The sequence below is a fragment of the Cydia amplana genome, chromosome 5 (genome assembly GCF_948474715.1).
Source record: "Cydia amplana chromosome 5, ilCydAmpl1.1, whole genome shotgun sequence".
In the NCBI taxonomy this organism is placed as follows: Eukaryota; Metazoa; Arthropoda; class Insecta; order Lepidoptera; family Tortricidae; genus Cydia; species Cydia amplana.
This window is the reverse complement of record NC_086073.1, coordinates 10,510,066-10,536,904: the sequence shown is the minus strand read 5'-3', so window position 1 is coordinate 10,536,904 and position 26,839 is coordinate 10,510,066. Positions and strand designations below refer to the sequence as shown.

General features: G+C 36.5%; 1 protein-coding gene and 2 long non-coding RNA genes across 3 annotated transcripts in view; 1 reads left to right on the top strand and 2 right to left on the bottom strand.

Moving 5' to 3' along the window:
- Window positions 1-18,630, bottom strand: part of LOC134648019 (uncharacterized) — a 188,134-nt gene extending 169,504 nt beyond the window's left edge. The window contains exons 1-2 of the long non-coding RNA XR_010096875.1: window positions 18,355-18,630; window positions 8,484-8,770 (exon numbers count right to left, since the gene is read on the bottom strand). This is a non-coding gene — a long non-coding RNA (uncharacterized LOC134648019). The remainder of the gene's footprint in view (window positions 1-8,483; window positions 8,771-18,354) is intronic.
- A 1,611-nt stretch (window positions 18,631-20,241) lies between these two features.
- LOC134648246 (uncharacterized) overlaps window positions 20,242-26,839 on the top strand; it is a 115,786-nt gene continuing 109,188 nt past the window's right edge. Inside the window, exons 1-2 of the mRNA XM_063502733.1 lie at window positions 20,242-20,261; window positions 23,257-23,344. Of these exons, the coding sequence (XP_063358803.1) occupies window positions 20,242-20,261; window positions 23,257-23,344 (108 nt within the window). The remainder of the gene's footprint in view (window positions 20,262-23,256; window positions 23,345-26,839) is intronic.
- LOC134648474 (uncharacterized) lies at window positions 25,990-26,361 on the bottom strand. The gene is made up of 2 exons (XR_010096894.1): window positions 26,211-26,361; window positions 25,990-26,141 (listed from the first exon to the last, which is right to left on the bottom strand). It is a non-coding gene; the product is annotated as an uncharacterized LOC134648474 (long non-coding RNA).

Sequence of the window (26,839 nt, the reverse complement as noted above, 5' to 3'; positions counted from 1 at the left end):
AGCCAGCCTATTATGGATAGCTTTATCCATCTTTATCCACGTGATAAAATAACTGTCACTGTTTAACACCGTGGGAAAGAAAGTGACGGACACCGTTTTATCACGCTGTCACGTAGACAAGAACGACCATCATATCCGTACAGGAAGCGACTTTGTTTTATACTATGTAGTGATAGTGATACCTACCTACGTCATATTTTTACTTAGACTCCCATTGATTTGCCTTTTTCGACCAGTGATGGCCAAGGCGTCAACGTCATCCCACCATCTCCGTCTGGGACTGCGACCGTCCGCGCTTATCTTGCGGTATCCATTTGGTGGTTATAGTAGTCCACATATCCGGATATTCCGGATGCATGCGGCAGACGTGACCGGACCAGGCCGCGTAGCCAACATGGCAATCGCTAACGCTCCGTAGCGATCGAAATGCAACTGTCACTGTCGCACTAATATGGAAGAGCGATAGAGAGACACAAAGCGTTTCGTTGTCGAAGCGATAGCGATTGTAACCTTGGCTAGGCCGGCAGTCCCACTACGGGTATTTTGGAGCGCATCGTAGAGTTCCGGGTGCGATCCGTCCTCGTGACACTTATAATGCTGCACTCTATTGCTCGCTGGAGATCCTTCAATTTGGACTACTGCCTCTTGGTGAGTGACCATGTTTGGTCACCGTAGGTTAGAACAGGCAGAATACACATGACTAGGGCATGCAGTACCGGTTCCGGTACCGAGAATTTCATTTCCCGGTTCTGGGCACGGCCGGTACCGGGATTCCCGGTTCTTCCCGGTTCTGAGGGTATTATATAATAATTTTTAAGAAATTAGTTTTTTATGTCTATTACAATCCTTATGAATAAATAAATTCTATATAAATAATTACAATTTCATAAGTATTATTGAATGCCATAAATGAAATCACTATAATACTAATTTAACCCATGACATCCCATGACTACATTTTGAGACTGACCATTCCTACCCATATTTATGAACATCATCCGCCGCGACTCTAGAAATTACCCACATTCAATACAAATATTGACCAAATTTTAAGAGACACTTCAACAAAATCCAGAACGTTACATTCACATCCTCCAGTTGGACCCAAGCTACTGTCCCGATTAATTATGCCGGTCTTAGTATCCATGTGATTGGCGCGGTCTAGCTCTCCCAACCTTTCTGTCGGCTGCTTAAGCAAGCATACTCTCATTGGCGGTATAACACCTACGGTTCGGACACGACATTGAGCTACTGGCGACGGCGGCAGCAGCGACAACCATAGGTGGGAACGAAAGGTCCAATCGCCGTGTCTCACTCCAACCTATGGTTATCGCTGCCGCCGTCGCAAGTTGCTCAATATCGTGGCCGAGCCGCTATTACTTCAGCAACCGCTTATGTCGCTGCTAAAGTAAACGCCAAAATTTATAGAATTTGACGTTTAAAATAACACTTGCACATAGGGTTGCCAACTATTTTTTGGTAGAATATAGTATTTTCCAGAATAGGGCATCAAAAATATAGTACATTTCAAAAAAATATGGTACTTTTAGATAAAATACTAAACATAAGTGTAACATACGTTTAATCGGAAATATAGTATTATAGCGTACTATATATTTTTCCAAAAGTATATAGTACAGAGAGCCAAAATATAGTACAATACTATATAATATAGTACGGTTGGCAACCCTACTTGCACAGTCTGTGCTATCAAAATCGCTACCAACTTAGCTTGGTCTGACTATACGAAATATTATTCGGACTTCACCGACATAGCTATTTTTTACAATTGACCGTCATCCGCGTCGGGTTATTTGTGTCCTCCGTTTCAAACCAACATATTTAATGAATGAATGAAATGAATGAAATAAATTTATTCCAGAAATATTCCATATGTGATTAAAATATCTAAAATATTTAAAACTAATTACATAATAAATTATAATAATTATGATTAAATTTAAATGCTACTTAATGCACCTAGCTAAAATACTATCGGCGTTATTCATAAACGTCTGCTAAGTTAATCAGCTGATGATCGTCGTTTGTCCCTCTCTATGGCATAACGACGATCATCAACTGATTAATTTAGTAGCCGTTTATGAATAACGCCATATATATTATGACTACTTAAGGTGAGTTCGACTAAGATCGGACACCGGGTAAGATCGTATGATTCAAATTTCTGCCTGTTGCGGGGCTTTTTTTTAATGCTGGCAAGGCAATGCGCTGTTTTGTCCCGCACCCCCCTTCAGGACGCACTTGTCGCTCCGACTAACAAGTCGCAAGATATATACGGTTAAGTGCAAACGTCCAAAAAATGAGAAAAATTTTTGTGTCCGGAATTACCCTTCGCCAGTTTTTCTTGAATAACTGGCAAGTTGAAGCATTATTTGTTTCTTTTACAGATTGCATGTTATTTTTATTAAATTTGTGACAAATCTGTACATTTGGAATTTTGATACGATGCCTGTAGGCCGAGATCCGGTCTTACCCGAAGTAGTAAAAGATCGGATGCTAATCATCCGATCTTATTTTCTCAGGGATGCTCAAACTTTATTCGTGTCACCATTATATCTGATTAAATTAGGTATTAGGTAAATATGATTAATAGAAGATATTAAATCACAATAAAGCTCCCAAATCATCTTGTATTGATCGCTACACTTAACTAAGTAACGCCACATACTTAATTGATCTGTTATTCTTAAACAAATATGTTTCCATCATTATAAATAATAAAAACGCAGACTGATTAAAAATGGTCGTATTCATTCCTCCACTTTCATATTATTTTATCCTTAAATCCTCTTTCATCACCTTTTTTCAACCTAACGCGCTTATGGTGTCAGTGAACCCACGTGGTTCATTGACCCTATTATATAGTATTGACTCCACATCTAAAGTTTGACAACCATAATTTCTTGAAAATTTAGCGCATGGTGTAAGATCGGACAGAAAAAATGCAAAAAAATAAAAATCGGGTCGGATATGATAGCCCGAATTACTCCTAGGCCAATTCTTCTATATATTAATCAGTGGGTAATACCAGTTATTTTGCAATAGTAAACTCTATGATACCGGCAATAGGACCGAACTTATAGGCCCGTCCGTTCTTACACCACCAGGTAAAAAAAGAATGCTGTCAATTTATTTTGTTTCCTATATTTAAACACTCATTACACGCTCATTATGACGTCTAGAAAGATAATAAAATTCTATTATATAGAGCATTTCATTATTATCAATTCTGTAATTGAATCATGTCCATACCCTATCCACAAGCTGAGAAAAAAAATCTAATCCAACACCATCTCAACCCACCTAAAAACGTCCGAAACTTACACGAACTCACCTTACTACAAAATAGCAATATAAAGGTAATTTAAACACGGGTCCGGGAGAACCGGGAAGTACCGGTTCCGGGTCTTCAGTACCGGTACTTTTGACACTACAAAATTCGCGGGAATTCCCGGGAAATTAAGAACCGGGAATTCCCGGGAGCATGCCCTACACATGACGTAGGTATACGAATACAATTGTAGGTACCTACATCATGTTTAGACCACTTTATCTCTAATTTGATTTACTTTTGTATCACAATCACTCAAACAACTAATAATCATGTAATTTTGAAGAACATCTCCAAAAAGAACACGGACTTTGTCTCATAATTTATCATTTAATCATTTAAGTAACGCGCTTGCCTAAAATTAGATCAAGTAGTCTACGGCATGTTCCGGTCACCTAAGAGCGTTCTTTGTTTCACTTGAGACTAGTCTACAATTCATAATTAAAATTAAACCAATCCAACTTCTTATCAAAATTTATTATATTGCCAAGGAACATGAATCTTTATTTCATTATTACTTACTTAATATTTAAGTTCAGAATTTTGCTATTTCCAGTTGTCTTGGAATCCTACAAACTAATTTAAAAGTAGGCTATAATTTAAAATTACAATCACAACAGGTAGGTAATAAAACAATAAAGTGATTCAAATGTAGGCGTTACGTTTTTTTTTTATTAGTAGACTCTATGTTCTCAGCTGACACGATAAATAAGTCGCGTTTACGAGTATCACACTTTGCATGTATTTTATTGTTGCCATTTAATAAGGACATGATCGCCAGCGAAGTAATAAATCTTATTGTTAAAGTCAACTTGGGCAAGACAGGCAATAAAACGGTTCGAGTACCTAAATAAGTCTCGTTACGTTCTGAGACTTAGAAGTTTTTCAATAAATAGAGTAAGTACTGAAGTTTGTGTTATGAATCCCTAGGGTCAATTTCAACAGTACTAGTTTTTTGTGTCATTCCGGTGTAATTCTTTATTTACGTTTCTTCGATGTTTCTTTTAATGTCAATCGACACCTCAGACTGTTCTTTGATAGGCCTCTTACAGAGCACTTGATATCTTAAGCTTTTTGAGAATTATTGGAGATTAAAAAAATTGACTCGCACGTGAATGATAAGTATACACAGGAATGATATAACACTCCACCTGAATGACATTTTTCCCAACGGAATGAAAAAAATAAACACAGGAATGATATCTATACACTAAAATGAGAAAAATGCTAAGAACTGCCTAAATCAGCCAAGTTCAATAATTAACCGAAAATTTATTTCGAATGCCCATGTTCAATCTAGCATATCGAGTATTTCTTTAAAAAGTGCCACTTTTACTAAATTATGGGCACAATTTATGGTACTTCTACTCGAGATAACAAGCTCTTTCAATTTAAAAACGAAAAAATTGTCCCACTTTAATACGTAAAATTTTAGAATTTCCATTTGAGTTACCGCAATACAAAGGCTATAGAAATAAGCAATACAGTAGAAAAGAACTAAGGACATTTTTTGTTGGAAATTAAAAAAAGCTCGTTATTTCGATTTGAATACATAACATAATAATTACTTATGTACCCAAAATTTATATTTCGTAAAAGTGGAATTTTATTAAGAATATTAATACAAAGCCTCTGCAACAAACGCCAAGCTGAGCCTGAGCTACTCAAAGCTTAACCGTCGAGCCTGACGGACGCTAGTAATTTAAAGAGTTACCCTTAAATCAACAACGCGTACAAATAAAAAATATATCAAACAACTACTAACTAGTACTTACCACTAGTTATCACTTATTTATATTGTAGTATTTGAGATCAACAATTAGTTTTTATATAGTTATCTAGTTATAAATATTTCGTATACCTATTCCCAGCTGGACAATAGACACTGTAGATGTGAAGTACAAGAATACTTTTAACAAAACAGTTGATATTATTCATATTTAAAGAGTTTTATATTTTGATCCACTTATAATTTAGACACATTAATAATCAACATTATATATGGATTACATATTTCAAAATCAATGGAAATATTATTAAAAAAGGCTCTCAAACATGCAACCAGATATTAAAATGTGCAAATGTGTAATTTAACCTTATAAAGCTGCTGCATTACACGGAAGAGAAAACTAGAAAATTTGTAGTTAATGAATAGTAAACGAAGCTATATTTTTACCATAAATATCTTTAGCATCCTTAAACTAGGAACAAATTACTTTGGGATCAATAACATTAGTATCACATTATCAACATCTAGCATACTAACATGGCCATGATTGACTTAAATACAAATTTAAATTAACAACAAATTGCTTTTACGTAACTTATACTACTATCACATTAATTGTCACCACTTGTTAATCATTATCTTCGCCTATACTCGAAATACTACATCAAATATTTCTAAAATATGTCTAAGTCAGAAGAATCTGCGTCACTTTCAAATACATTAGATTTTTCCTGATTGACACGTCTTACTGCTGACAAATTTTCCATGTTCCTGGCTTCTTCCTGTTCAGAAAACAGTTTGCTGTCAAACTCGGCTTCAAAAAATGAACTCGATGGTATTACTTCTTCTAAAACCTGATTCTCATAATGTGTTAGCAATGACCTACTGATTATAGAGCCAGTTGACTCTTTTTCACTATCCTTACTAATCCGAGTTAAACTTGATACTGATGGACCTTTACCTGGTTTTGCTAAAGACGTAGGTATTTTGGACGTTGAGGGACCACAATTTGGTTTTGGTACATGTTTGGCCTTGAGGAAACTTTTTGGCGATGAGCTTAATAATTGGTCCTTTAATATCCTCGGGGTACCAACAGGTTTTGATGGTGAAACCTTCGATTCTGATGTCTTTGACTTTTTAGCTACAAGTTTGCCTTTACCGTGTTGCATGACTTTAGTTTTAGATAATGTTGTCATTCGCTCAGAGGCAGGTATTGTTTCTTTAACGGTGACCTCCGACATGTCATGTACGTTTATGTGTTTTTGGGGTAGTATTAGAATATCGGACATTTTAACGGGCGTCAGTTTCGCCAAACTCTCACTTGATTTGACGTTCTTAGTCTTACTGGATTTTTTTTAAGACTGCATATTTATAGCCGGTACAATTCTGTTTTGCTTATTTTTGGTCACTGCATTATTTGGTTGAGGCTCATTACCACGGTTTGGAGCCGAGTCATGAAAACCCAAATGTTTACCGTGAGGGCATCTGATTGCATTATTTTGGCACTCTGGTTCAGTGCATGAAAGGCATCGAAGTGCCAAGCGACTTTCTGTTTCTTTCATCCATACGACTTGATGTACCTGCATAGTTCCGGGAAAAGTCTTTAAGTTCTTAGGTAACAGCCAATCTTTTTCTGTTACTTCGTAGTCTTGGACTATTTTGATTTTCACTCGTTGAACCCTAGACTGCAAAATTTGGACCAAAGCATCGATATCAGGGATGTCATTTCCAAAGGAGACAATTTTATCGGCAGCCGTCTTTAAAATACCACCAATCCCGTCCGCAGCACCTTTTCCGTGTCCGCATTCGCAATAGTTCCAAATTATGTTTGTCTTTCTTTGAATCTTATTTTGTCGGACTTGGCGGGGGCATGGCAGTGCCCCCAAATAATACTTAAACACAAAAGTGAAGCTACTTTTGATATCATTCCGGTGTTATTTTCATTCTGGTGGGTATTAAAGCCATTTTACTACACCGAAATCACCGGAATGAAATTGGTGGAATGATAAACCGAGGTGAAATAAAATTATAAAAAAATAACTAAATCCCACATTCTTTAACTATCGCGACATTTAAACTCACAAGTACAAAATACACGATCTGTAAATATTTGAAAAATAACAAATATGAAACAAAAAACATATAGCAAACTCCGGAATGATATTTTTTTGTCCCCGTAACATCGAAATGACATGACTCACGTGTGTAGCGGATCTATTCGGCATCACGTCGACGTCTTCTTGCGGTGAGAGCCGCGGCACAACTGATTCTCAAAGTGCGCAGGAGGCGGGGGGGCGTACGAAGTCAAACTTAGCCAATAAACGTCGATGAAATTTGTCCGCGGTAATAAGGATTATTTTGCCGGACAAATTTCTTTACGCATAATAAGGGGGTTTATTAAAGAGTTAGTAAGCAAGTAATATTTTAAAGGGTTCTTTATTGATATGGTATTATAATGAACTAAAAAGTAATTTGATATCTTGTATAGTTTTAGAGTTATGCGGCATTAAACAAGAATAACTGGGTTCCGGACAACCCACCTGAATGAAAAATTGGGCCTTTATTATTTTTTTTCAATGATTAAATTATTTAATATTTTAATATTAGTTATTGCCCGAGGTCGATAGCTAAGAGATGTTTCAAAAAAAAAATAGTATATGACTATTTTGACTTTCTGCACCAGCGTTTTCAGTCTTGCCATCAAATTTTATTGCTTGGGATATTCACCCCCTAACTAAACTCGCTCTGTTCCGAGAATAAGACACAATGAGTGATAGAAATTACTATTCCAAGGTTATTTGCCGTACTTACCTTTAGCCTTTCGAGAAATTCAGCTATTAATATTTGTGTCGATTTCTAAGGAAAAGAAGAATACCTAACAACTAAACACAGATTTGACCCTTTACATCCCTATGGGTGGAAAATGGCAGTCGCTTTCGTAAAAATTAGTGCCTAAGTACCTACGCTAATTCTTGGGATTAGTTCATCAAACTTTTTCGTGCACATTGGTACTTACTAATTATATTTACAACAAAATTTTCGCCATAATTAGTACAAGTGTGAACTAGGGCATCGACATATTCCCTATTATAATTCACATTAAGTACTTGCTTAAAAATATAACTAGCCTGACTGCCTGAAATACCTGTTGAATAGGCCCTTTTTAGGGTTCCGTAGCCAAATGGCAAAAAACGGAACCCTTATAGATTCGTCATGTCTGTCTGTCTGTCTGTCTGTCCGTCTGTCCGTCCGTATGTCACAGTCACTTTTCTCCGAAACTATAAGAACTATACTGTTGAAACTTGGTAAGTAGATGTAATCTGTGAACCGCATTAAGATTTTCACACAAAAATAGAAAAAAAACAATAATTTTTTGGGGTTCCCCATACTTAGAACTGAAACTCAAAATATTTTTTTTTCATCAAACCCATACGTGTGGGGTATCTATGGATAGGTCTTCAAAAATGATATTGAGGTTTCTAATATCATTTTTTTCTAAACTGAATAGTTTGCGCGAGAGACACTTCCAAAGTGGTAAAATGTGTGTCCCCCCCCCCCTGTAACTTCTAAAATAAGAGAATGATAAAACTAAAAAAAATATATGATGTACATTACCATGTAAACTTCCACCGAAAATTGGTTTGAACGAGATCTAGTAAGTAGTTTTTTTTTAATACGTCATTAATCGCCTAAATGCGGAACCCTTCATGGGCGAGTCCGACTCGCACTTGGCCGCTTTTTTTACTAAGGGTATAAATGGCACGTGCTTTAGGTACCTATAAACATTTTCACATTTTGAGCGAAAGTCTCAACATGTTCATTGTTCAAATGTAGCAACGTCGTCCTAAAATATGAAAATCCGGGAAAAACCGATTAGCTCAGATCACTGTGCAAGTGAAATTGCTTGCTTCTAGTTCTATTCAAGTTCAAAACTGCGAACTAGATTCCAGCCGCTATAGGTACTTGAGGCTGAACGGCCTCAAGTAGTGTAGGTAGGTACCTAAGTTCCAACTGAACTCCATTGAAAATCAAATGAAAAAAGTTGGTTGAAACTCTATGCTCGGCCACGAGTGTTTGCAAATAATCCTACTTGACCGCATTGCGACTGTATGTATACCTACTGACTTCATGGAGGAACTTTGCCGCTTGGGGTCTAAACCTAGTTCTAAGCAAACTGCTATCTGACGTAGCTCGCTTGCGATCGCGCGTCGATGTACGCCGCGCTGCCGGCTATACTAGACAACTGAGTTTGGAGAGAGGTTTGACTTTTCACTTTAAATAAACTTTATAACGACTTCCCATTTATACCCTTTATATAATACCTACGCTGAACCTTTAAACATTTTATAACGCTATTAAAACACTATTTAATAACTTGTTGTCATACTTCCACAACCACCGCATCGGGGGCGCCATTCGACCAAGTGCCAAACCGTATGCCACAAATATTAGGTAACTATTCGTTATTCTCTACCTTCGGTAGCATGCCAAAACACTATTGGCTTCGCTAATAAATTTAATAGGTAATGGAGATTATTCATTATTTATTTATAACTAGCTTTTGCCCTCGTTTAAGAGATTTACCTACCAACCTCACGGTATGAATATTTTTAGTACGATCGACTTGAACCGGGCGTATCAGAAGATACATAGATATACACAAAAATCATAACGACAAAAGCGCTATAATTACATCATTCGGTCTTTTTGAGTTTCCGATGATGAGAGAAGGTTTAAAGCATTTTTTAAACCTTCTCTCATCATTGACAGGACAGACATTTTTAAGTTCTTGCTGGTCTAGATTATGTTTTTCCATTCATCAACGATATCATCATTACGTCAAGGGACGCGAAAACTCACGAAAATCGCGTTCGGACAATCCTACAACGGCTGAACGAATACGTGTCACAATCAATCCTCCTCAAAATGCGCGCTGAGTTAAGAATCTGTCAAGTTCCTTGGCTACACAGTATAACACCTCACGGAATTAAACCCGAAGACAAAATTCAAATTATTATAACATTTAACCAAATCCTGAAAATATCGAACAACTACCAAGGTCTCTTGGAATGGTCAACTTTTATCACGACAGATAGAATCAATGCTATAACCGCGAAAATCGAAGTTCGAAAATTGCGGGCATCTGTCTCTGTCTCTCTAATTACGCCTTCATTGGAGTAAAAGAGAAAGATCCCCATTTGTAAATTTCGGTTTTCGAGGTAGCCCTTCTGATCGCAACACTAAAACTCGAATTGGCGAAAATTGCCAAAACGATCCCGTGCTTACGTTACGAGTCGTAGTCGTAACATACGACTAACAAAAATAACTCTAACAAACTGACTTGTAACTAGGAACAAAAGGACCTGTTAAAGGAAACGTTAATTTAGGAAATGTGATGGAGAGATGTATTTAACGACCACAACTCCGGAGTAATGACCCGGTCGCGTGTCGGTCTAATTTACAGGCTGCCCCAATCCCAAGCTTTATCAAAAAATATCTGGGAAACAGAGCTTTGCTCGGAAAACATATAAAAAATCAAAAATGCGCTTTTCTCAGAGATAAGACCTATTCAGCAAATAGCACACAAGGGACTTAAACACGTCAAAATGTAATTGACATAAAAGAAAAAAAATACATCAACAATTTTATTATAAAATACAACTAACTGTAGCTACCAATTCAAACTAACGTAAGTACTCGTATTACAATTACTTAGAGATGTATAAGGTCTCTTAATGTCGAATTTAATAAAAAAACCGGCCAAGTGCAAGTCGGACTCGCGTTCTAAGGGTTCCGTACATTAAGTCCGACTCACGCTTGACTGCACATTTCTAATAGGTTTTCCTGTCACCTATATATATAAAGAACTATTATATGTATTTTTTCAAAATTTTAGACCGAAATTTTAGAGTTTCGGACATAAAAGCTAGATAAAAGCTATTAGTAGGGATTTATATAAATGCAAATGAACAGCTAAATACCTAAAGTTACTCCACAAAATTAAAGTTAACTGTTGGTTGGACCTAGATTGTTCGAAATTGTTGACAGGCCTACAGGCCAATTCCAACAATATGATGTGATACTGATCTAACATGGGTCTGATATCATTCCAATATGAGATGGTTCCAATCTCCTTTAGAGGACCTGCTGAATTGCGCATTAATCAACCTTCAACCAAAAACACTTTTGACACTGACAGATCAGTATAACATTAGTATCATATTGGAATTAGATTTAATAACTAAAACTCAAATTGGCCTGCTAGTTTCTAGGGAATTAATTCGTTTCATTTACCGTATTGGATCCTATTGAAAGTAGCAGCGCAGTATAGCGCATACAGGATTTTTTAAACGGGGCTATGACTGTCATCTTTTTCCTCTATACTTTTAACTTTATCCAAGTTTTTTTTTATCGTATGGCGTTTTTTTATCGTTGAGTTACTGGATTTAAATTAAATATTAATCTAGATATTGAGGTTTGCACTCTTCAAATACTCGATGGCCCTTTCACTGAGGTTTGCGAGGTCTTCAATCCGTCCCTTGAATTTGGTGAGAGGGCATTCCAGAACAAAGTGTACAACCGTCTGCTCAGGTTCACGATTTTTACACATTATTAAATTGTCGTCGGAGATAAATCTTTAAATACGCGATTAAGTCCCGTTGTACAATTTAATAACGTCTGCTCAGGGTTCGTCAATTACAGAACCGCTTTACCGAATGAAAAACCGTAAAAGGCACCATTTGAATACAATTTATCGGCATTCCTACTTAGGAAGGTAGGTATTAAAAATCTTCTTACGTTCAAGGACCTGGCAAACTTCCATTTAACTTTGCTCGTTAAAATACTATTGTTTAAACGTTTTGTACTTGAATGTTGTTGTGGGAACCGTTACCGTACAATTACAAGAAAATCAATATGAAATCTTATATATTGGGTACTGTAGGTATGTGAGCTTTCACAGTTCATATTTTTTAACCCTTAACCCCCCCTCCCCCCCCCCCTGTTTCTTGATCAGATGAGGATAGGATTGACTTGTCGTATCTACCTATATATGACTAGTAGGTAACTGTCAGTCGTCTTACGCAAAATAGAGCAAAAGTAATTATCTACGATAGAAATACACAAAAAAACGGCCAAGTGCGAGTCGGACTCGCCCATGAAGGGTTCCGTATTTAGGCGATTTATGACGTATTAAAAAAAACTACTTACTAGATCTCGTTCAAACCAATTTTCGGTGGAAGTTTACACGGTAATGTACATCATATATTTTTTTTAGTTTTATCATTCTGTTATTTTAGAAGTTACAGGGGGGGGGACAGACATTTTACCACTTTGGAAGTGTCTCTCGCGCAAACTATTCAGTTTAGAAAAAAATTGATATTAGAAACCTCAATATCATTTTTGAAGACCTATCCATAGATACCCCACACGTATAGGTTTGATGAAAAAAAAAATTTGAGTTTCAGTTCTAAGTATAGGGAACCCCAAAAAATTTTTGTTTTTTTTTCTATTTTTGTGTGAAAATCTTAATGCGGTTCACAGAATACATCTACTTACCAAGTTTCAACAGTATAGTTCTTATAATTTCGGAGAAAAGTGACTGTGACATACACGGACAGACGGACAGACAGACAGACAGACAGACATGACGAATCTATAAGGGTTCCGTTTTTTGCCATTTGGCTACGGAACCCTAAAAAGGTATAAAATTATGTATCCTGTAAAATACATTGCCGAGAATAACATTAAGTAGGTACTTATACCTACACATGGAATATTTTGCGGCTGAATGTTCCCATTTCTGGACACTTATTTACAATTGATCGCGCTGAGGCAAAAGTAAAAAGACGTCACCAACACAAACATCGTGTGATTTCGCTTGCAAAGACAAAGCAGTGGAGTAATTGCTTCCGCACATTTAGGGCGCTAACGGCGGCGAGACACTCACGCCTCACGCTCCACTACGACAACTTTACCAATTCAAATTGTTTATACGTATGCTTTTCAAGACCAAAGCTTGTTTCGTGTTTAATTAAATACGGCTTGTGACTAGCTGACCACTGTACCCTTTGTGGCCATTTATTTTCTAAACTCTAAATGTATAGTAAAATAAATTATTGAATGAATGAATGAATAATATTTATTTCAGATTAATAAAAATCCATAGCTATAAGTTAGATAAATGTACTTATTTGATCAAAATGCATGTAAAAAAATGTTGATTGGAAATAAATGGGCTTTATTAATATTCTCTTTATTCATTATATTATTTAATAAAAAAAACATATTCTTGTTAGTACCTACACATATGCCAAAACATTGGTCAGTCACAGTTTAAAAAAAAACCAATAAATTAAAAATAAAATAAAATCATAAGCATAACACATAATTCATTAAATTAAAACTATAACACTATACATTACTAGAAATAACTATACATTTCCCGGATATTAATTATACAAATTTTGTTGGGGCGATACATCTCGATATTGTATGTATTTTCACGTAGAGAAATAGCATTAGGTAATCCCATCTCTCAGCAATGACTTTCAAGAAGCTGGTGGTGCTGTCCAATCCCTGTGCATCAGGGAGGCGACTCGTTTCATTGATTTCAATATAAACTTACAGTATAACACCAAAACGTTTACGGATAATTTTTTTTAGTCGCCTATGTGTGTGTCCCACTGCTGGGCAAAGGCCTCCCCTCTCCTTTTCCAATCCTCCCTGTGCTGAGCAAGATCCCGCCAATCCCGCTGGAATGCATCCAAGTCGTCCCGCCATCTCTTTCTCGGTCTGCCTCTGCCTCGACTACACTGGGGATGCCAGCTACGGATTACGGTTTACGGATTATTGTATAAAAATACTCCGTTATTTACCGTGCACTGCAGTATTTATTCAACCTCATCAGCACCCTGAAGGCATTATTGTATTGGTCTCGGAGAACACTGTGATATTTCTGCGTATATCTGGTCCACATATTTATTTTCATCACACTTGCTCGAAAAATATCTTATTTCATGCAGGTGCACTGAAGGACAAAGGCCTATATTGTTCCCGCGGCGCGGGAGTTATAGATTCTGAAAAAAAAAGCTATAACTCACGAGTGAGTTATGGCTTTTTTTTTAATTATGTCACTAATTCATACGAACCAAGTAAATTTAAATGAGTTTTGCATTGAAAATACTGACGTCTATAAATTATTTTTATGTGTATATATGTTTAAAAATATTTAATTTGATTAGGTAATTTAATAGCCGTTTAAATAATTTTTTACACAATTTTCGATTATGACTGAATCCGGGTGGGTCTGTGCCTTCGAATCCTAACCTGCCAAAACAAGACAATATGGTGGATGAATGTTTGAAATGTCACCGTATTTAAGAATGATTTCGCTTAAAATGTAATTTTCTTCGCAAGTGTGATGAAAAACATTGTGTGTAACTCCGGGGGTAAAAATATTGTTACTCGAGTCTTTAATTCACTCCAGCCTGCGGCTGTCGTGAATATATACTCGTAGACTTTCGTACAATATTTCACTTACCCCCCACGTTGCACAATGTACTATTATTATATACCATTACTAGCCGTTGCCCACGACTTCGTTCTCGTGGATGTTTTTCCCGATACCGACTTTCGAGTTTTCGACCCCTATTAGGAGATGAACTTGTCATGATTTTTGGTAATTATATCAAAAAGTGTAAGCAAATATGAATTTTACTTGGCAACTTTCTGAAAATACCTGAATTTAATATTAGGGTAATGGGTAATGTTTAATGACTTACCTGGCAACACTTGAGTTAGCAAGTGGTAGGGGTAAGTGGGAGTTAAACGGACGGTTGTGCAGACTCGTTCACTTGGATTGGGGAGTCAAAGAGAGAACATCTTGATGGTAACGGGTGAGCAAAGTTAAAGAGACACCACCATTTTATAATTAGAGCAATCATAGATAAATTTATAATAAACTTTCAAAAGTAATTAAATTATTTTTCTTACTTTCTAATATTGTGTATCTGTACGAATTTCTAGTACCTACCTACACAAATTCATTCATTTTACAAACTTTAAACCCTTTAAGATATTTTTTATCATAGCAATCATGCACGTGTTATGTTCATTGCTATTAACTTAACATGGGTGACTTGGCCAACTCTTATTTATATGTAATTAGGTACCAAACTATTATGAGTAATATACCTACCCAAAATCTTTAAATTGTATACGCTTCACTCCGACAAAATGTATACCTATTACCTACATTTACATAAACGCGTGCGAATCGATACAATTTAAAAACCAAGATATCACATTTTAATTCGTTTTTATACCAAACATTTTATTTATTTCAGAAAAGTACTTAACATAGACAAATATAAATTAAATCCTGAACTTTAACTATACATCCCAAGCCAACTAGAACTTGGCACCCATATACCTAGATCTCACTTCTTTTTCCGGCGAAGTCAGCAACGACGCATGCATTATTCTTAATATTAAACTTGGCTCTCATTTCACATTTGTTTTTGATCGGATTTCTATGTCTCTTACCTAATCTTAACATATTCACTGTTGCTGTTCACTATGGCGGATTCTATGATAGTAGACGCATTTCGCTACAAGCAGAAAAAAAGTTATCGACTACACGCGTAGCTCGCGCTGGTAGTGATTTTCTAATTTTAAGATGAACAAGAACATATAAAACGTCTCTAAGTACTACACGTAACATTAATTCTGATATTCCTCTCGTTCCCATTTCTCTTGACATTCGTGTTTCCGAAGTTTCACTATACTTTCTGGTACAGTAAGCAAAGTTAATAAATAACCTCACCCATCTCTGCAGGTACATGATTGTACCTATACCAAAAACAATCCTAATATCTAAGGGTTAAGGAGGACTCACGCTAGACCGGGCCGTGCCCGGGCCAAGGCGTCCGACACGTAATTTTCTATGACGGCTGATCGGTGATCACGTGATGTTTTCCATAGAAAAGGAAGCGCCGGAAGCTCCGGCCTGGCCCCGACCCGGTCTAGCGTGTGTCATCCTTTACTCGGGTAGATCCAGTATTCAATGTTTTCTTACCCCCAAAGTTTACGTAGGAACACTGTAGCACGAAATAACGGAACAATAGCATATTAGGGGAAAGTGGGGTAGAACCGTGAAGTTAAGGAAAAAGTTAAAGTAAACCCTTAGTTTTATTAAAATCTATCAACTTTACTAGTCTCTGTTTAAGTGACTTAATTCTATATTTTTAATTAGTCAGATCATTATCGACATGATCATATCTCACGTGGAAAAAACAATAACATACATAAGTACATAATCGCAATAAAAATACAAATTGTACTTACGTCAACGCACGACAAATTGGTATAGTGATGAATTCTATGGATTTTTTTTTATATCAGGTACCGCTAAAAACGTTTTTCTTATTTAATTTCTGTACGCCGGCACGCGCGTCATTCAACTTTTGTAGAAAAACTTACCAAGATGGTAGGCAGTGATCAAAGCGTTGGTAAGTCTGAAACTATTTAAGTAGCCATACTGCCGTATCCTTGTTTTACCCCGTGTCAAAGTTTTGGGCTAACCTCCCCTACATACTCACACATATATTAGGATGTTTACTTTCTTCGCAATCACGTTTTGGGGCTCTGTCGCTGTGAGAGATTAAATTTCGCTGTAGCGACGATTGACCTTGGATACCTAGGTATATACTAGCTGTGTGTACCAATATTATTATATACAAGTCCTATAGGATTGCTCACGCCTCACGATAGACTAGCAGGCCAATTCGAACATCTAAATGATGCCATTTAGTTATCGTGCATCTCGCTCGCGCCAATACATGTACAGTCACCTGCAATAATATGTTATTGGGCATTTTAACTTAACTGTGCACCTTTAATGGCCGGTTAGCAATCGTTACAAAACTGACGGTCAATGTCAAATCCCATACATTCTGTCAGGAATGTAACGGTTAGACGTTATTGAAACACGACTTAAGTCGCGCTTTAAAGTGCAAGTTAAAATGAAAATGCCCAATAACATATTATTGCAGGTGACTGTACGGACAAGTTCAAGCGAAATGCACGATAACTAAATGTAATCATTTAGATATCATACTGATGTTAGTGTATGTTCGAATTGTCCTGTACTCTGTAGGTAATCAGACCCTGACGCGTGTAGATCATTATCCTGGTTACCGACTCAAAAGAATGATAAATAGGACCTTGTATTAGTAAGACTTTCGGCAATAACTTACCTAATTTACCTATACATGAGGTTCGAGAAAGTCTGCTGGAACTCCGACAAATTGCTTGGCAACTAAGTAGGTGCTTATTCTGTCTCGAGTTAACGTAATGTCTTGGCTCAACTTCTTTAGATGTACCTAGTTAGCAAACGGCTTCCCTTTATGCTGGTTAAGACTTCAGCAAAATTATTCTCGGTCAAAAATAATAGGATAACGTTTATAGTTGGGCATATTCACTTAACTGTGCACTTTAAAGCGCGACTTCGTGTTTCCGTAACGTCTAACCGTTACATTCCTGACAAAATGTATGGGATTTGACATTGACCGTCAGTTTTGTGACGATTGCTAATCGGCCGTTAAAGGTGCACAGTTAAGTCAATGCCCAGTTACATATTTATAATTATTGGCTATGAGATAAAAGTAATTAAACTACCACTTGCAAATGTTTTGTTTCAAACCCAGAGTTAAATAGGTATAGATTTAGTGCATAATAGTTTTCCATCGTACTTTCTCGGAAACGCTCTTATTTGTCATGCTACTTCGGTCAACCTTAGTAGTTTTCGGTCAGTACCGAGACTGACTGAAATAGCAAGACACGTTCGTACGTTTCCGTGAAAATACGATGGAATTTTTTTTTGCACTACAACTGTATTTATTTATGTGTAAGAGCACGAGAAAATTTGTTCCAGGATAATGGAATAACGAATTTTGCATTTACCAACAAAAAAAACTTGCATTAGAGAATCAAAATGCAGATGTTGTACTCTGTAATGTCCTACACGGAGGTTTTTAGGGTTCCGTAGCCAAATGGCAAAAAACGGAACCCTTATAGATTCGTCATGTCTGTCTGTCTGTCTGTCTGTCCGTCTGTCCGCCGTATGTCACAGTCACTTTTCTCCGAAACTATAAGAACTATACTGTTGAAACTTGGTAAGTAGATGTATTCTGTGAACCGCATTAAGATTTTCACACAAAAATAGAAAAAAAAACAATAAATTTTTGGGGTTCCCCATACTTCGAACTGAAACTCAAAAATTTTTTTTTCATCAAACCCATACGTGTGGGGTATCTATGGATAGGTCTTCAAAAATGATATTGAGGTTTCTAATATCATTTTTTTCTAAACTGAATAGTTTGCGCGAGAGACACTTCCAAAGTGGTAAAATGTGTGTCCCCCCCCCCCTGTAACTTCTAAAATAACAGAATGATAAAACTAAAAAAAATATATGATGTACATTACTATGTAAACTTCCACCGAAAATTGGTTTGAACGAGATCTAGTAAGTAGTTTTTTTTTAATACGTCATAAATCGCCTAAATACGGAACCCTTCATGGGCGAGTCCGACTCGCACTTGGCCGCTTTTTTTGTTTGATGGAATACCCGTATGGATGTTATGTATGTATCGTCACCTAGTAGGTACCCAAAATCTATTGTGTAATATTTGTCCTTAAATATTTATTTATAATAATATTTATTTTATTTTATTTACATACCAATATTTCCGTTTAATTAATTATTTATGTTTTTATTTATAGTATGAATTATCTGAGATGATTTTTAGGTGTCAAACCCTAAACTGTTGACTTTAAAAGACAATTTTAGCTTTCTAGGTTAAGATGCCCACTGGAACAAGACAAACACTTATGGGGAATACTCATACTGTTTGTCCCCCCACATACATTCGGAGATAACACGCTGAGGTAACAAAAAGGTGTTACATAAATTTGAGCCATGTCTGTAGAACGCTAAAAGAGCCTTGATACTTCTAACTCATGAGAAATTCGGTACCCACCGCGTGCACAAAAGAAATAATGGCTTTTGTTTAACAGTTTAGGGTTTATATAAAGCCAAAAAATCATTTCAAATAATTCATATATTTAATTGTTCTATACCCTCTTTAATTGTTCTATCGCGAAGTGACCGGTGTACCTAGATATCATGAAATCTAATTTACTGAGTTAATTAGACATCCTCTATCCGGTGTAAAAAACGTGTTACCTGTAAAAAGTTTTAATTAATACCATTCCGAAGATAAAAAAATAGTTGAGGCTTTCTTAAGGGGCCCACTGATTAACAGTCCGCCGGACGATATCGGCCTGTCAGTTAGAACAAAAGGTTGACAGCTTCGAACAACTGACAGGCCGATATCGTCCGGCGGACTGGTAATCAGTGGGCCCCCATACTTAGGTACATATACCTACATCAATCTATTTCTGTTCGAAACATAAAGGGTAATCTAGGTCTCACAATTTAAAGGGAGGTGATTTAGTTAAACCAGTGTTGAGTGCCTATAATAACACAGACAATAAATATAAGCATAACAGTTATTCTAAATCCAAAATGGCGCTGACATTACTATTGTCGTATTCGTGGCCTCTTCTCATGTCAAAGCACAATACTTATCTACCGTACCGTATAAATAATAGGTATCAAAACGCACGGAGTTCAAAAGGTATCGTAACAATGTATTTATCACGTAGGCGTACCTGAGCATTTTCACTTGTCTGTGTTCCATTAACGGCCGGTTAGCAATCGTCACAAAACTGACGGTCAATGTCAAATCCCATACATTTTGTCAGGAATGTGGCGGTTAGACGTTACTGTGACTTATAAAATAAAATTTCCCACTTATAAATTAACAAAATATACGCGGTGTTTTATTGAATTCCGTTAAGTTCGGAGTATGATGGCCACGTATATTCAAGAAAACTAAATGGCATAGTACAAATTACTATTATAAAAAAAAAACAAACAAAAAACACGGTGTATTCGTATGAAATGCAAAAGAATGTTTAGTACGTGTATCTCCACGCAAAGGGACCAAAAAATGGATCCCATATATCACTCAAACATAAGAGAGGCCCTTGTTCTTACATCAGAAAAAAGGATATTAGCTTTCCTTACGATGATACCATGCATAGACTAGTAGTCAGGTAGGTGCGAACGAATACTTAAGAAAGTGGTTATTTTAGGTAGGTACAGTCAATTGTAAAAATATTGTGCATATAACTTACTCAAAAATATATCCCACAGTTCGCGGATATAAGAGCATTGCCCTAGTGTAAATTTCATTCGATAGCGTGCAGTAACGTCTTTACCATAAGGGCACACGGGGCCCGTGCTCAGGGCCCCCATCCTCAGGGGAGCCCCCCAAGGACAGACAGTAACTGCATATTTGATTACCCATAATAAATAGAAGATAATTGTAGAAAAATGTTAGTTTAATTAGTTTTCTTTACTTTCCAAAAGGGTCCCAAATTCTTATATGCCCAGCGGCGCCAGCATAGTTTAAGACGGCCCTGATAACGTGACATTACGTATACGTTTGCGTTAAGAGCCAACAGGAGCTAAGATTTAAATATTTTAGGTAAATATACCCGTCTCGCTAACGGAAGCGGCTCCTAAAACTAGTGCGATAAGGACAAGGCGAAAAATCGTGCGTAAAAATCTCAAAAATCGAGGTTTCGTACTCGACTGTTTCCTCCTCCAAAATTTAACCAATCGTAACCAAATTTGGAAATCTAAAATGATAATGACATTATCTGTGTCGGACCGTTTTGCTTTTTTGACTAATTGATATCAGTTTTGAATAGCGCGCCTCTCATTGCGGCACAGTCAATTAGGCCATTTTGGCCATTTTTTAAGGGCTCTAGCGCCTTAAAAAACGAAAATATCAAAAAAATCAAAACGGTCCGACACAGATATTGACAATATTAATCTGTGTTGAAAAAATCATTGCTCTAGCTTCAAAACCCACGGAGGAAACAGTCGAGTACGTTTGTATGGAGAAATGACCACTCCTGTTGGCTCTTAAGTCTCATTTTGTATGGGATTTTGAACAGCGCGCCAAGCGGAAACGTTTTAAACTCAAGGGACTTCCCACCGTTCCCTGATATTTTTATAAAATCCTAATATTTCTAACTCCTAATCTTACCTCTCTATTTTGTCCATTGGATTTTTAGAAGGGAAAAATATATTAGACAATTCAGTCTTTCTTTTCCAATGGAAGGATTAAACCATGTTTGAAACGACACAGTTAGGTACTAGCTAAATAGCTGTTAATTAGATATTTGCAAAATGCAACAACTCAAAGAAATCACTTAACAAACAAATGTAAAAAAATATACATATATATATTGTAAGCTAGGCTTTCATTATCTGACTACAAAAGAAATTGTAAACTTCGCTTTATTTATTGTTTACCGATCCTACGGAAGTAGGTTGCACTATATTCATAATCTTGTATCTACTTGTTTAGTTAATATTTATAATCTGGCAAGATGATGTTTCAAAACTAACCATTACGAGTGCGGTCGCCTAGCGGCTGCTTGCCTCAAAGAAAACTTGCAACTTAATAATTAACCCTTAATGCTTTATTTTGGTGAGGCGCTGTTGCGGTCTTGTCTCGGAACTTGATGTTTCACAGTCCAATAATAAAGAGTAGAAATGAAACAAAAAGCGCAAACAAGTTTTGTAAATACTAAGATAATTTTAATATATTTCGGTGTTAAATTGGTTTGCATTTGAATAAAAGAAATAGTACCTAACCGTCGAAATGAACAAAACGATAGTGTGAAGCTCGGAAGATAGGTAATATAATTATAAATATCTGGGTAACCGAGCTTCGCTCGGAAAACATATAATAACTCGGAAATGCGCGTTTTCCCAGAGATAAGACCTAGCTAGATCGATTTTTCTCCCCCGAAAACCCCTATATACCAAATTTCATCGAAATCGTTAGAGCCGTTTCCGAGATCCCCGAAATATATATATATAGATATGTTTCATGGTATCATGGTGCTTGTTTACAATTTCAAGGTTGCAAATTGTGTTCTGATTTAGAGGTGTCTACAAATAAATAGTACCTAAGTAGCTTCGTAAAATAACTAATCAAACCAACGATGGTAATTTTGTGATCCAAGAAAGAACTTGGTCATAATAATAGTTATTTGTACAACAAGAGATCAAAGTTTGATATTTCTTCGAGTGCTTATTTTGAGTCCCGTGCAAGCGAAAGATTCTATAATAGATTCACGAGCGTAGCGAGTGAATCTATTTTAGAATCTTGAGCGTAGTAAAAGGGACTGAAAGCGCACGAGATGTAAATAACTTTGATCTCATGTAGTACACAACATTTTTCACCTCAGCAGTGAGAACATATTAGAGAACCCGAAAAATGTATTCCTTCTTCATCACTTACCTCTATTCACTCATGTTTTCTTAAGATATACCAACAATTAAATTTTCACCTCATAACAGACCGCTAGTAAAAAAACACTGCTCGTTCGGATGGTTTGATCGGCTCAGTGACGAAACATTTCACTCCCAGATTATGACATAGCGATCACAGTTCTTTACCTATGTAAATATATTTTTCACCTCAGCAGCTCGAACAAGGGTACTTTGCTGCACTGTTTTTAAGTAGCAAAGTACCCTTGTTCGAGCTGCTGAGGTGAAAAAAATATTGCTGGCACTTAAATCTGTAACACGCCCTCTTACTTTTGGACGACTTTTGGCACTATCACCAAATCTTCAACAAATGACTTATGCTTGCCTACAAAATCTATAAGTAAGACGTATGACTACTAGTTATGTTGCAATTTATGTAACATAAGCATAACTCCCTATGCCTATTTTCATTTTCCGATTTAAACGTTCACAGTAAATCGTCACTCTAAATTCAATCTCGGAGCAAAGATGAAATAGTGCGCTTGACGAATCAACAATACGGCTTGTTAAGATGCATGGAGGAAAGTGGTCGTCGCGAGTGTTCATAATGTGTTTAGTTGATAACCGTGAGCCGCGCGCGCCGCCTGTGCCCAGCGCCCACGCATACTCGTAGCACGCCGCGCCTTATCAGTCGACAACACAACACCATTAACGTGCCGGCCGGATACCCTCGAATACTCATAATCATTCTTCTTCAAGCTTCTATAGTGTCACTGAAGATACAGGGATTGATTCACAGGAGAGAACGATCGACACATTTCCAGTGTTTGCTAGCAATTATTTCAAGGTACCTATTTCGAGTTACTTAGTGTTTATTTGTAACCATCCATCATACATTATGTATTGGTAACTGAATTGAGTGCATGCATTGTCCGATGCTGACTACTGGTACTGAACGTTATCTTGCCTTAATATAGGTATACACACACAGCACGGTTTAGCAATTTAAACTTTGTTTACCTAAAGCTGATCTTCTAACTAAAATTGTTTTGTCAGTTTTAGTTATGAATATATATTTCCTTTGACTAGTAACTGTAGCTAGTAATTATTATACAAGTAAGTTACGTTGAGATAAAATCAAATCGATTTATCTTATCTTGTCAATGTCGTCAATGGTATTATGCCAGTTGATCTTCAGAATTAATTGCACAGTTGTCAAACAGTTGCACTAGCGCTTGTGGTGCCATTAATGTGTTTGTGTTTCAGGAAATACTTACCTAATGTGTTTTGTGTGTGAAATATACGTATACACACAATAATAAACTAAATCATTTTACAGAATGCATTATTATGCACTACTACTATTGTATCAGAACTTATTTAATTGCTTAGTTGAACTGCTAGGGCCAGTCTAATTGCTCAAAAGAGGAAGGTAAACAGCAATTAAAGGATTGCAAAGACCGTTCCTATATAAACTTAATTAGAACCATAATACCTTTTGTCTGACTTACCGTCGAAATAGCTTTAGAATTTATTTATAAAGGTAATTTTAATTGAATACCTGATAATTACCTCAGTTGAAATTTATAACTAACCCTTAGTTTTGTTTTTACTGTTTAGTTTTTTTTTAATTTACTTTCAGTAGGTAAGTACCTATTTTAATAATAAACCGAGCGAGCTCCAAACTCTCCGTATCAACTTGGGCATAAATGCTTTTTTGCCCAAGCTAGCCGAATATTTAGCTGTTTTCCTCTACAGTACGGATATGATGGTCGTTCTTGTCTACGTGACAGCGTGATAAAACGGTGTCCGTCACTTTCTTTCCCACGGTGTTAAACAGTGACAGTTATTTTATCACGTGGATAAAGATGGATAAAGCTATCCATAATAGGCTGGCAGGTCGCATTTCCCAACCGATATAAAAACTGTAGTACTTTTTAGGGTTCCGTACCCTCTGAAACTACTTGGTCTAAAATTAAAAAAAAAAATACACAAATATAGTTCTTATAGTCCTTAGTTATGACAGGAAAACCTATTAGAAAGGTGCAGTCAAGCGTGAGTCGGACATAATTACTTATTTTTTATCCAACCCCTACGGGTTTTTTAAAGCCATTTCATTCACGTTCCACATAAAAAAATACATGGTTAAAACTTGGGTAATGTACGGATTCCTTGGAATGCGAGTACGACTCGCAATTGACCGGTTTTTTCAATACCTTACTATGTCCTACAATTTATTAGTTACAGCAAGTACGCGAACCTTGAACAAGTGTACGATTTTGTCCCGGTTACCGTCGAGACGGCGGGGCCTTGGTGTGCCGAGGCCAAAGCCTTTATTAAGGACATAGGGCGACGTTTAAGGGATAGGGGCTGCGACCCTCGCTCTGGTTCTTCCCTTGTTCAACAGATATCACTGGCCATTCAGCGGGGTAATATCGCCAGTATTTTTCACACATTTGTTCCGGGCATAATCAGAGTGAGGGGGTGGGGGGGGGGGGTTAATATTTTATTTGTTAAGTTATTTAGTGTTACTCATTCTTAGGTTTATTTTAGTTTATAATCTGTATGTTTACTCAATATGTTATTAAACAAACTTATTTCATTAAAAAAAATTGATAATTGCATTTTAAGATACAATATTGCGAAGTTAAATATTTGAATGATTTATTAGCCGTTTTATTTAGCCTGCGTTGTTTTCGAGTAGAAATGAAATTTGAGTTTTGTTACAAAATTCAATTCTACAAATAAATATTTCAAATGTCGTCACGTAAAATACGAAGAAAATTCTATTGCACAAGCGTATCTACCGATTTCGTTTGCAACAATTTTTAGATTTAGCAGTCAGCTATTTCTAGAATAAAGTTCTTGGTGAAAAATAATAATATTTTCTACAGTACATTTCGCAACGTAGCATAGATTCGTAGATTGTGCCTACCGTAGTTTAAGAGTTTCTTTAATTTAGATAATTCTAGAATTTAGATAATATGTTCTGACAGACAGCAGAATCCGAGGACCTACCGCAAACATCGAAAAATCGAAAACCGTTACCTGTCGCTCAAATACGCAAGAGCAATAGAAAGGCAGATAACGATTCTCGATTTTTCTATGTTGGCGTTAGGCGTTCTTACTTACTGCGTACCTATAGTGCTGTATAAATAGTTAAAAAGCAAAAGGAGGTACTCCTCTTCTATTAACCAGACCACATCAGACCTTAGCAGCATATATTATACTTATTAAACTTTATCTGCTTCGCAATAAAAGTAAAATGCAGATTTTAAAAGCGCATAATATACCCTCGACTTAGGTACAATGATCGGCTTCGCCTGGCGGTTAGGTTTGATACATTTCCTCGGATAAGATGGATTATTCTCTGCTCTAGTACAATCTAATCTACTATTATGCGCTAAGGGTACGGAAAAAAGCGGCCAAGTGCGAGTCGGACTCGCCCATGAAGGGTTCCGTATTTAGGGAATTTATGACGTTATTAAAAAAAACGACTTACTAGATCTCGTTCAAACCAATTTTCGGTGGAATTTTGCATGGTAATGTACATCATATATTTTTTTAGTTTTATCATTCTCTTATTTTAGAAGTTACAGGGGGGGGGACACATTTTACCACTTTGGAAGTGTCTCTCGCGCAAACTATTCAGTTTAGAATAAATCATATTAGAAACCTCAATATCATTTTTGAAGACCTATCCCTAGCCCAACCCCTACCCACACGTATGGGTTTGATGAAAAAAAAATTTTTGAGTTTCAGTTCACAGTATGGGGAACCCCCAAAATTTATTGTTTTTTTTCTATTTTTGTGTGAAAATCTTAATGCGGTTCACAGTTCACAGAATACATCTACTTACCAAGTTTCAACAGTATAGTTCTTATAGTTTCGGAAAAAAGTGGCTGTGACATACGGACGGACAGACGGACAGACGGACAGACAGACGGACAGACGGACAGACGGACAGACAGACAGACAGACATGACGAATCTATAAGGGTTCCGTTTTTTGCCATTTGGCTACGGAACCCTAAAAAGGTCTTAATCTGTCTTAATCCCTGCTGAAAGTGGTTAACATGTAGGTATTTACGTGTTATGTTATTTTCGTCAGTAGATGGAAATGCAGTATCTGTTACTAGAATCAGACCAAGATAACTCTACAGCGATTTTTATATCACAGACGTGCAAGTGTTACTTAAACGTCATCATTTCATAGAAGTTTGACGTTTAAAATAACACTTGCATGTCTGTGCTATAAAAATCGCTGCAAAGTTATCTTGGTCTGACTCTATTATTATTGTATCCAAATATCTGGCTTGCCTATCTTACGAGTATCTACAATG